The 11902-nt window shown below is 41.2% G+C and overlaps 1 protein-coding gene across 4 annotated transcripts in view; it reads left to right on the top strand.

Annotated features, from left to right (window-relative positions):
• The first annotated feature begins 1542 nt into the window (after positions 1–1542).
• Positions 1543–11902, top strand: part of PHF10 (PHD finger protein 10) — a 57770-nt gene continuing 47410 nt past the window's right edge. For 2 of the 4 annotated variants that reach the window (XM_040351045.1, XM_040351044.1), the window contains exons 1-4: positions 1546–1709; positions 3652–3779; positions 7593–7723; positions 9912–9995. In XM_040351045.1, coding sequence (XP_040206979.1) covers positions 1635–1709; positions 3652–3779; positions 7593–7723; positions 9912–9995 — 418 coding nt within the window. In that variant the 5' untranslated portion in view covers positions 1546–1634. Of the gene's footprint in view, positions 1710–3651; positions 3780–7592; positions 7724–9911; positions 9996–11902 lie in introns of all 4 variants that reach the window. The other 2 variants (XM_040351046.1, XM_040351042.1) reach the window with 2 other exon arrangements.

Here is an 11902-nt window from a genome sequence, read left to right as displayed (position 1 = left end):
AATACTCGGTATCGGTCCCGATACCGATACTGGTATCGGGACAACCCTACCACGAACGTTAGAGCGAGAGCAATAATTTTAGCATTAGACCTCCACTGTAACTCAAAACTGCTAACCTATAGACATTTTTAAACGTTGCCTATGGAGATTGTTCAGGGTAAAAGTTTGTCGCCATTCCACAAGTGGGCGCAATTTTGAAGCATGACATGTTGGGTATCAATTTACTTAGCGTAACATTAACTTTCAGAATATAAAAAAATGGGCTAACTTTACTGTTCTCTTATTTTTTTTATTAAAAAAAGGTGTATTTCTTCCCCAAAAAATTGCACTTGTGAGAATGCTGTGCTAATACGGTGTGACAAAAAAAAGTATTGCAATGACCGCCATTTTATTCTCTAGGGTTCTAAATAGTTTTCGAGCAAAAAGATTTTAACTTGTAAACACAGAGTCTGAAAAAAAGGCCTGATACTTAAAGGAATTGTAAAGGTACAATTTTTTTTCCCCTAAATAGCTTCCTTTACCTTAGTGCAGTCCTCCTTCACTTACCTCATCCTTCGATTTTGCTTTTAAATGTCCTTATTTCTTCTGAGAAATCCTCACTTCCTGTTCTTCTGTCTGTAACTCCACACAGTAATGCGAGGCTTTCTCCCTGGTGTGGAGTGTTGTGCTCGCCCCCTCCCTTGGTCTACAGGAGAGTCAGGACGCCCACTAACACACAGCTCCTTTCTCTATCTGCAACCTAGAGAGCGTTCTGACTCTCCTGTAGTCCATAGGAGGGGGCGAGCACAACACTCCACACCAGGGAGAAAGCCTTGCATTACTGTGTGGAGTTACAGACAGAAGAACAGGAAGTGAGGATTTCTCAGAAGAAATAAAGACATTTAAAAGCAAAATCGAAGGATGAGGTAAGTGAAGGACTGCACTAAGGTAAAGGAAGCGATTTAGGGAAAAAAATTGTACTTTTACAACCCCTTTAAGTAGTTAAACGAAAACCGGACATTGAGTTCACGTATGAATTTTTTTTATAGTCTGCCAATCCAGCCTTTGACGGACGAAAAACTGGAATCGGTTGTCGAAAGGACCATACTAATGATCGTTCGTCGGAACAAAAATCGGCAGATAGTTTGTCGGACGAAATTTTACTTCCGATTTTCGTATCGTGTTTACGGCCTTTAGTGTACATGTACACATAACAGAGGAGAGTCCGGGGGCTGCTGAAAAAAACACCCCAACCTCTCCTAAAGTTCAGTTTATCAGCTACAGTGTACATGAGGCCTTATTGTATAGGTAAATTCCCCTCTCTTTAGTTACACATTGCAAGCTACTGAAATTACCCGCAAGTGTGTGAAAAAAGCATTGGTCGCTCTTTCTCCTCTCTCCCCTCATACACATATACTAGGAAAATGGCGGGCGCTGCGACTGCTACTGCTAGTGCTTATGCTCAGTTGCTCACGGTACACTGCCAGTGGGCGGTGCTTAGTTGAATGAGGCGTGTCTTAGGAGGATTCTTGCGCTGTGGTGACTAAGGCATAGCGGGTGTGGCTTTTGTTCGAGATAGGTGGGAATACGTGCTAGGGGCGGGGCCAACGTTCTGCCGTGCTCCCGTTGTTGTGTTTTCATGTGCTGAATCCAATATGGCCGCTGTGTTGACGTTAATGGGGCCTCCGTGCGATAGTGAGCCGTCCACTCCGGCCCCCCCCTCCCTGAAGGTGAGAGAGCAGTGTGTGTGAGTGTGCGGTGCATGGAGCTGACTGTGGAACACTCCCTGTGTTCTGTACACTATTCACAGCTGACTCTCCTGTGTATATGTCAGTGACTTCTCTAGGGGAATAAATGTGAGCTGTGTGTATGTCGGCTCACATAACTCTGATCTATGTCCTTTCCATCACTATGATACAGGCTTGATATGGCACCAACAGTGTCTGCAGCGCTGTACATTATATTGTATGGAAAGGGCAATTTGTGCTTTGGTAACTAAAAAGTTACCATCTTATTTGTGTTTTTTTTTTTTCTTTTTCCGGGCTTGTTTACACCGTATCTGCTGTACGGTGTTTGGTTGGCGTAGATCAGCTGTTTCCAAACTGCAATCCAGATGTGGCTTGCTGCTTGCCTTTATGTGGCCCTTGGGGGGCGCTATTCCTCCCACTGACAGCACTGTTTACTCCTGCTGGCCTTCGTTCATTCATTCATTCAGTCTGTGTTTCAGGCAGCAAAAGGGATCCTGCACTATTTTTAAAATGCAGCAGCCAGGCAATCGCATGGCACTATGCGATTTCCCAGTGCTTCCCACACCCACAAAGGCGCTTGCGTTTTGTTGGGGTATAATCAAGAATGAATGGCAGTCCTGCACCCTTTTCTTTTTTTTTTTAACACAGCAGTGCGTTTTTGGCCGCAGGACCATGTCCGAGTCTTGCAACCACCCACAATACTGTGAACCAGGTGTAAGCATGGGTTGAGCTGCTGCATCTTTTTACACACACACCTGTTGTTCATGATAAAGGAGTTCTCAGGGTGCGCTAATCGCCTATCTGAGGCTGAGTTCACACTAGCTGTGGCTCACATCAGGGGGTCTGGTGCGTCCCTGTTATCCATTTCAGGTGCGTATCAGGTCCGAATTTTTGGCTGAATTCGGACCCGAAACGGAGCAAAAAACGCACAGGACCCTTTTACAGTGCAGACCGCAGCCGTCACAGAGATGTGTGAACCGGCTCCATTGAGAGCCAGGCACACCCTCCTGTCATGCAAAATGCCAACCTTAATGTAGCTCTGAAGTGGAACTAAAGGCACATGTACTCGCCTATGCTCTAACGCCCGTGACCTTTCTCACTGGCATCTTCTTCCTGGGTTCTTTCAGGTGCTGGTCTTCAACCGTTTTGGCCAGTGCAGGACGATGTCAATGTGAATGGAGCCTGAAGTATGCTTGTTATGCTCGCCATGGAACTTGAGAGGTTAAGTGGTACTACCCATCACATGAAAAGCAGAGCTCCCAGGTGCTCGATCCACAGTCGCTGGCTGCGTAGAATAATGAGAAAAAAGATGATCCTCACTCCGGTCGTTGCTCTTAAATAATAGACGTATTTATTGACAAGCCACAGAAGACAAACGCAATAGGAAAGGTTGACGCATTTCAGCCTATAAGGCCTTAGTCATAACCCATTTGATCAGCACAGGGCCAATCGGCACTGTCCAGACAGAAGGTCATGGGTCACACAGCCTGATAGGACAGTCAGAGGAGAATGAAAACTCCTCCTACAAGCTTTAATCAGACACTGATAGAAGTCATAAGACTGCTATATAGTGCTGATGAGGAAAGGTATTTAGTAGCTTATATTTACTATAATATTTGAATTTCTATGTTCTGTGGAGACCAGATATAGAGAATGCAGGGACCTGGGTTTAGTAACAATTGAAGGGAAAGCCTCTGTATGTAAATAGGCCCTTACTAGTTTTGAATGGCCTGAGCCTATGCGACACACGGAATCACATGACAATTGAGCTGAAAATCGCGTAGGAGGAATGCCTATTCTCGCTATGAGAGATGTGATTGGTGCCTTAGAGTTACTTTTCAGCACTCTCCCTGTGATGAACGGTGTTTATTTTATGTGCATATTTGATCCTTATAGTTTTTTTTTTTTTTTTTGTGTACTTCAGGAAGATAATTCCAACGATGGCAGAGACACAGAGGAAAATTCTAATGATGGAAGTCAACAATCGAAGAGGAGAAGAACGGCGTCCGGTGAAAGTTCTCCAAGTTGTGAAAATTCAAATCAAGATTTTGGGTAAGTTCTTTTCATATGCCAACTAATGCAACTATGAAAACGGAATGGGAGGGGGGGGGGGGGGGTTGGGGGTACAGAATCTATTGTCATAGTGTACATATACATACTTGACCGGTGTACTGGCTGGATTGGTAGTAATGGTAGAATGTTTACATCTGCAATTAAAGACCCCCCTGTCGATGTGTCCTTTGGCAATCTGCTTTTTCAGGACCAGTTTTCCTGATGTAACTTTTTAAAGATGTGCCCATCCCATCTCACTCTTTGGAGCTACAACATTAAAGATTTTAAAACCATTATTTACCCACTTGCCAACCGCCATACGCATATATACGTTGCGGCCTGCAAGTGGTTATGACTAAAGCTGTCAGCCATAATCCTGTTTATTTTTTATTTTTGTTTGTTTTTAATGCCGTTCAGACACTTTTGGGTCTAGTGGGCACACGTATGCCGCCATGGATCTGCTGTGATCACACCCAGCAGGAGCCCAGCGGTGGGTACAGTGGACTTTATGTCCATCGTTTACACAAGACACGTGTAAACAAGGCAGATTGTCATTCTGTCAGAAGGGATGGTATTGATCCTGTGTTTTTGCTAAGCAGGGACATGGATCTTTCCCATCACGTAGTCGAAGCCCCTCCCACATGGTGAATAAACATAGGCACACACTTAACCATTTGATCTCACCATATGCTCACCCCTTCCTAGCCAGTGTCTTCAGTACAGAGACGGCGTATTTTTTAGCATTGATCTCTGTATTGGTGTCACTGGTCCCCAAAAAGTGTCAGGTGTCCGATTTGTCCCACGCGATATTGCAGTCCCACTATAAGTCACTGATCGCTGCCTTTACTAGTAAAACATAAATAAAAAAAAATATATTAAATAAAAAAATATCCCATAGTGTGTAGATGCTATAACTTTTGCGCAAACCAATCAATATACACTTATTGGGATTTTTTACCAAAAATGTATAGCAGAATACATATTGGCCTAAATTTATGAAAAAATATATATTTTTTTTTTATCGGATATGTTTTATAGCAGAAAGTAAAAAATATTGTTTTTTTGTTTTCAGAATTGTCTGCCTTTTTTTGTTTATTTATAGCGCAAAAAATAATAACGGCAGAGGTGATCAAATACCACCAAAAGCAAGCTCTATTTGTGAGAAGAAAAGGACAAAAACTATATTTGGGTACAGTATCACATGACCGCGCAATTGTCAGTTAAGTTACGCAGTGCCATATTGCAAAAATGGCCTATTCAAAAAGGGGGGTAAACATTTTAGGTATCTATTCACCAAGCATAATGTAATCTTTCATATAATTTTTTTTCCCAAAAAAACACTGCTCAAATCCCATGTGACATAAACTGCAATGATCGCCTTTTTATTTCCTAGGGTCTCTGATAAAAAAAAAACTTGTTTTTTATAATTTTTGGGGGTTATAAGTAATTTTCTAGCAAAAAATACTGATTGTAAACAAAAACTATTAGAAAAGTGGATAACACCTTTAACCGCTTGCCGTCCGACTCGGGCCGATATACCTTGGTAGAATGGCACTCCTGCCAAACTGATGTACCTGTACGTCAGTCCGCAAAAGCAAGGTAACGGGCACGCTCGCCGCGAAAATGTGCCTGCGGGTCCTGTCTACTCGATGTCCACCGGCAGCCCACGATCCCAGTGAGGAGAGGCAGAACGGGGAACTGCCTATGTAAACAGTGCATTACCCTGTTCTGCCTAGTAACGTGACACAGATCTTCTGTTCCCTGTCATCAGGAACATTGATCTGTCATGTAAGTGGTAGCCCATCCCCCTACAGTTAGAACATGCTGAGGGAACACGCTTAACATCTTGATCGCCCCCTAGTGTTTAACCCTTTTCCTGCCAGTGAAATTTATACAGTAATCAGTGGCTATTTTTAGCTCTAATTGCTGTATAAATGTCAGTGGTTCCAAAATAGTGTCAAAAGTGTCTGATCTGTCAGCCGCAATCCTGATAAAAATCTCAGATCACCACCATTACTAATATAAAACATTTTAATTTTTTTTTTATAAATCTATCCCTTATTTTGTAGACGCTATAATAATCGTGTGTGTGTGTGTGTGTGTGTGTGTGTGTATGTATGTATGTATGTGTGTGTATATATATATATATATATATATATATATATATATATATATAATTTAAATAAATGAATAACGTACCTCTTAATCCCGATTTTCACCTGACGGCGATCCCGCGGGAGTGGGCGTTCCCAAGCACTGCCTGTGATTGACAGGCTTCTAAACGGCGCATACTGCGCGTCACAGGTTGCCGACATAACCCGAACGTCGGTGCGCATGCGCCGTATAGAGCCGCACCGACGTTCGGGTTTTTCCGGCAACCTGTGACGCGCAGTATGCGCCGTTCGGAAGCCTGTCAATCACAGGCAGTGCTTGGGAACGCCCACTCCCGCGGGAATACTCAGCCGCCACGCTGCATCCCCGCTGCCGCCGCCGCTTGGTTAATACGGGCGGGGAACATTACAGCTTTCATTTGAATAGCTGTAGTGTTTCCCGCCGTGCCGCGTATAGACACTCTCCCTTGCTCGGGTGATCTGTCCAATCCCGAGCAAGGGGGAGTGTCTATGCGCGGCGGGAAACACTACAGCTATTCAAATGAAAGCTGTAATGTTCCCCGCCCGTATTAACGAAGTGGCGGCGGTGTGGCAGCATTTAGGTATGGGGGATATGGGGGGGGACATGGCTGCATTTGGGGACACATTTAAAAAAAAGTATCGGTATTCGGTATCGGCGAGTACTTGGAAAAAAAAGTATCGGTACTTGTACTCGGTCCTAAAAAAGTGGTATCGGGACTATATATATAACAAAAATATGTAGAATACATATTGACCTAAACTGAAGAAGACTTTTTTTTTTTTATAGCGCAGAGGTGATTAAATACCACCAAAAGAAAGCTCTGTGGGGGAAAAGGACGCAAATTTTGTTTCGGTACACCGTCGCATGACCGCGCAATTGTCAGTCAAATTGTAAAAAATGCTCTGTTCAGGAAGGGGGTAAAATCTTCTGGGCTTGAAGTGGTTAATATTTCCATCACAAAACCTGGTCCTGAAGTTTGCCACATGACTTGTGAACATGGATTCTTCAGTTTGAATAACATTTCTTATGTTCTACTCTGCTTTTGGTCCTTTTTTTATTTTTTGTGGTTTTGGTAGTCTTTAATGCTACTTGTAACATTCTTGGTTACTGATCACTGCTGCATATCTGTTAAACATGGGGACTGGTGGTGTCTCCTCCTCCTCCCCACTTGGTCATTTGCAAAACTTTGCCTACAGCTGAGAGTTATTTATATATTCTGAGTTGTTTGGGAACGTCCATATGAGCTTTGAAAAACAGCTTTCACTTTAGTACTCTCGATAGATGTCCGGACTGATTTCAACCTGCTGAATTGGGCAATATTTGAGCTCTGGGTGGTCCTGTCAACAGCACCCAGCTTGGCTAACTTCAACTTTAAAAGTGCAGAAGCCAGGTGGAAATTTGTGGTCTGAACAGTAACTGCATCCAATCAGTTTTTGTATTTTGATATGAGGATGGGTTAGAGGGGACCAGAGGAAAGTTGATGTCTGCTTGGTTTCTCACTTTCTGTCATAGTGACTGTGGGACATATAGAGCAATACAAATCTTCTGAGATGCATTGGCTGTGGTTGGGCATTAATATCTGTGCTCATTTGTTTTTTTTTCATTTAATTAAAATAACTTGAATCATTAAACAGTGTCTTTCTTTTTTTTTTTTTGTTTTTTTTTGTTTTCCCCCATCAGCTCCAGCTATTTCCCAGCAGAAAATCTAGTTGAATACAAATGGCCATCAGATGAAACGGGGGAATATTATATGTTACAAGAGCAAGTCAGTGAATATTTGGGTGTCACTTCATTTAAACGCAAATACCCAGGTAATGAATTGTGATCCTGTGGAAGGAAAGTAATGTTTGAGCCCTCGTTTGCATTGACTGCGGCTTTGAAATAGTGCGACTTCATCTGAAATCACATGATTTCAGAGCTGCGTGTCTGTGCGACTTTGAAGACATCTGTGCAGCTTCATGCACAGATGTCTATTCAATTCACACAATTGAAAAATCGATGTCGCAGGGCGCAAAGTTGGCATTGCACTGATATTGAACAGTGCCATTGCCAGTAATTGGATGTGACTTGACCTGTCAAATCACATGAAAAGTCGCTTCAATGTGAATGGGGGCTGAAGAAGTTGTTCAGTCTTTTTTTATGTTTTTCATGATTTCAGTGTTTTTAAAATAGTTGCGTAAATAGCTTGTAATAAATATTGTGTGCTAATGTCATTGTACAATTTGTAAAATTGAATGTAATCTCTTTTAAATTCTTTTTTTGTAGTCCAATAAAGGACACGGGATGTCTTAAACCTTCAGGTTATACTGCCACCTATAGGAGAATTGGACAGTGGCAAACAAAAAAAAGACTGTAGATCAGGCCAGAATAACAACTCCCGCTACCAGCATGTTTTTTTAGTTTTGTAGCAAAGCAGTACTAAGAGATGATCTATGCCCCTCAATTGTGGTACTGCACTGCAAAATACTATTCATTGTTGAAACCAATGTGCTCAAAAACATGAGCTAAACGTATTTAAACACAATATCTACAATAAAATAATTGCAATGCAAATAAGTGGTAAAATAACAGAAAATTAATAGAAAATCAAATGGAGTCCTTTTCAGCAAGTCTTCTTTTTTTTTTTAATAGTGAACATCCAGCATGCATAAAGGTGCAAACGTGTTCACTGCACTACCATCAACTCTTATGAACAAACTCTCACTACTTGCCATGGTCCTTGGAAATGATAAAAGTTCAAGGCTAGGGTCCCTTTAATCAGCCAGGATGAACTTTAAAGCGGTTGTATACCCAAATTTTACACTTTTACCTACAGGTAAGCCTATAATAAGGTTTACCTGTAGGTAAAATTAATATCTCCTCAACCTGTACGGTTTAGGAGATATTCCCTATGCATGCAGCCGCTGACGTCAGCGGTGCATGCGCTCTGAATGTCCCAGCTTAAGGTCCGGCAACGTTGCCGGGAAGAAAACTCCAGCAAATCGGCAAGAAACACGAGGGCAAGATGTCAGCTCCCTTGGCGTGGAACGTGCTCCGATACAGGGGCTTCGTTCTGAGGTATTTTATAATGAGCTAGTATGCGCTGCATAGTATGGTGCATCAGGAAGCTGGTGCTCTGGGGATCCCTACCAGGATAACAAAAATGGAATTGGTCTTCCCAAAAGAACTTAAACTCTCAGACCAAACCACATCCATACACTGGAAGGAGACTTACTTTTTATGAACTAGAGATGAACAGAGGGACATAAGAACAATGAGGTTGATTTAGTAAAACTGGAGAGTGCAAAATCTGGTGAAGCTCTGCATAGAAACCAATCGGCTTCCGGGTTTTATTGTCAAGCTGAAGTTAGAAGCTCATTGGCTACCGTACACAGCAGCACCAGATTCTGCACTTTCCAGTTTTAGTAAATTTACCCCAATGTCCTGATGGAGGTGAAAGGCAGAAACTGCCTTGTACAAATCCTGGGTCTCAACAACACATTGGGTTGATTTACTAAAGGCATCTAGGCTGTTCGCTTTGCATTGAAAGTTACACTTTGCAAGATAATTTTCCTCAGAGCTTGGTGAATCAGCGAACTTTCCACTTCACAAAGAGTACCCAATCACGTGTAAGGAAAATAGAAAAAAAAAGATTTTTTTTATGGATGCCCATGTCCTGTCCTCCTAAAGTTAGTTAACTTCTAGTGTCCTTCTATGAGTGAAAAACAAATCTATTACATTGTGTGTGTGTAATCCTATCTATATATCCAGCATGTGTTTGTTTCTTACATGCAATAAGATGCGTTGCTAGCCTTAATGCAGCACACGTCAATGTGCAGTAACATATTTTAACACATTGCACCCCATAGTGTGAATTGGGTGAAATAACAAATAAGGTGAACCTTTCGACTTTAGCACAATTGCTGTGTTTACTTAATGGCCTTTGTATCTCATGAAATGCTTTTATTTGTTGCCTGGAACAGCTTTTTAACAAGAATTCTTCCTTTTTTTCCCTAAAAGATTTAGAACGAAGAGACCTATCGCACAAGGAGAAGTTGTATCTGCGAGAACAAAATGTCATTACGGAAACTCAGTGTACTTTAGGTAACTATAAAGCTACTATAGTTATAAGCTCAGCTGTCAGCAGAGTCATTCTTGAACATGGAATGTTTTATTAGTGAGTAGCACAGTGGCTAGCATTTTAAGCGCTGGGGTCCTCATTTAGAATCTCAACTAGGACACTATTTACATGTCCTCCTTGTGCTTTCACTCCAAAAACATTCTGGCAGGTTAATTGGCTTGTATCTATTTTGGCCCTATTATGTGTGTATGCATGTGAGAGAGGGATTTTAGATTGTATGATTCTTGATGGCTAATGTGAATGTGCAGCATGTAAATTGTCAGTGCTATACAAAGGCCTATAATGGTGCAAGAAAAGTCATAATCCAATAAAGCAACAAGTTAGTTGGCCCACAAACATGAGAATCTTTGTCAGGAATTAGTTGAAGATGACAATTCTTTTCCTGCGTATTGGGTTCTTTTTCAAATTGTATTTACAGAACACAACTGGAAATACACCAACACACAGGATGGCCAAACTAAATCGTATTTACGGTCCTAGATCACTATAAGAAAAATCAGAAAATTAAAAAAAAAGCTGAAATGTATCAAATATCTTTTTGTCGGCTGTCGTGATTTCTTTAGTTGCCATTTGATAGACAGATTTTCTGCCTCCTTTTTAAATGGTAAGTGTAGTTTCAAATAACAACTTGCCCAGCTTTCTTAGCATTCTGAGCTAAACTGCCCAACCTCCCTTAGCTCTTCCCAAGCTGCTTACTAACCTGAGTAGGAAAGACACTGCCTGCTCTGATACTTTAAATTCTACAGCTAGCCTTTGCGAATAGTGAGCCTTCACAGAATTGTATAGCACCATCCACTCCAGCATTGGGAAACAGCGCTATATAAAGTTAGAAGTGTCTACTGCACAGGTGGGGCTAGTTGCAGGAAAGGAAAGTGTAAGCTGAATAAAAAAAATTTGAGGCAATTTTAAATAACACAAGTGGTTTTAAAGGGGAACTAGAAAAAAATACAATTCAGTAATAAATATCGAATTGCATTATGCAGTGTTATATGGCAGATTTTAACCTGCCAAACGTCTACTTGTAAAGCAAGGATTCTTATATGGGGTTTTACTGCTCAGATCTGTAACTTAAAATTCATATGTAAGGAGTACCAAGTGGACATATACTGATATGTGCACCCTGATCTTTTTTTATTTTTTATTTTTTTGTCCATCATCCCACACATCCTGAAGTGTGCCAAGTGCTGAAGATATTTGAGCAAGATTCCCACATCAATGTAGTGGAGTTTGGTGGTTATGTATTAACGCTGTTTGCTTTTTTTGCAAATTGCCAGTTTAATTTTCTTTTAACTCCTTACAAGGTTGCTTTAAGAGGTGTGGATGTAAATAGGAAAAACAATTATCTTTTTCTTCTCCCCTCTGCCCAGCATAAAGCTACCTTTTTTATATTGATTTAAAAAAAAAATTACACAAGCAGCATAGTAGAGAGCTAAAACTCATCTGTAGGGGATAGGTGATGATTCAGTTGAATTGTAGGATTTTTTTTTTTAAATGCTGAAGTACCTTTGCTACTGTATAAATACTATTTTATGCATTTAATTTTTTGCTTCCCTTTAATAAAAAATGGCTGTGTGTGTAAAATATAGAATTTTTTACAAAACTGTCCTGACAAACCAATAAAGTTCAAGTGTAAAATGCAGGCGCCTTCAAAATCCTGCTGGTATTTTTGAATGGCATTTCCACAGATAAACTAATACAAAATACATATATATTATTTTTGTATACTTTGATTTGGAGCATGTGTTTTTACACTATATACTTTTTGGTTGTGGACATGTGCTCAGCGGGGAATATGTCCACTGAGCAGGCGGATGGTGTGTCCGCTCCGCTTATGCAGAGCAGACACAGCCCGCTGTCCTCTATAGGCGGC

Source organism: Rana temporaria, chromosome 4, assembly GCF_905171775.1.
Source record: "Rana temporaria chromosome 4, aRanTem1.1, whole genome shotgun sequence".
NCBI classification, from domain to species: domain Eukaryota; kingdom Metazoa; phylum Chordata; class Amphibia; order Anura; family Ranidae; genus Rana; species Rana temporaria.
Note: the sequence above shows the minus strand (reverse complement) of the source record. Positions and strands in the feature narration are given on the sequence as shown.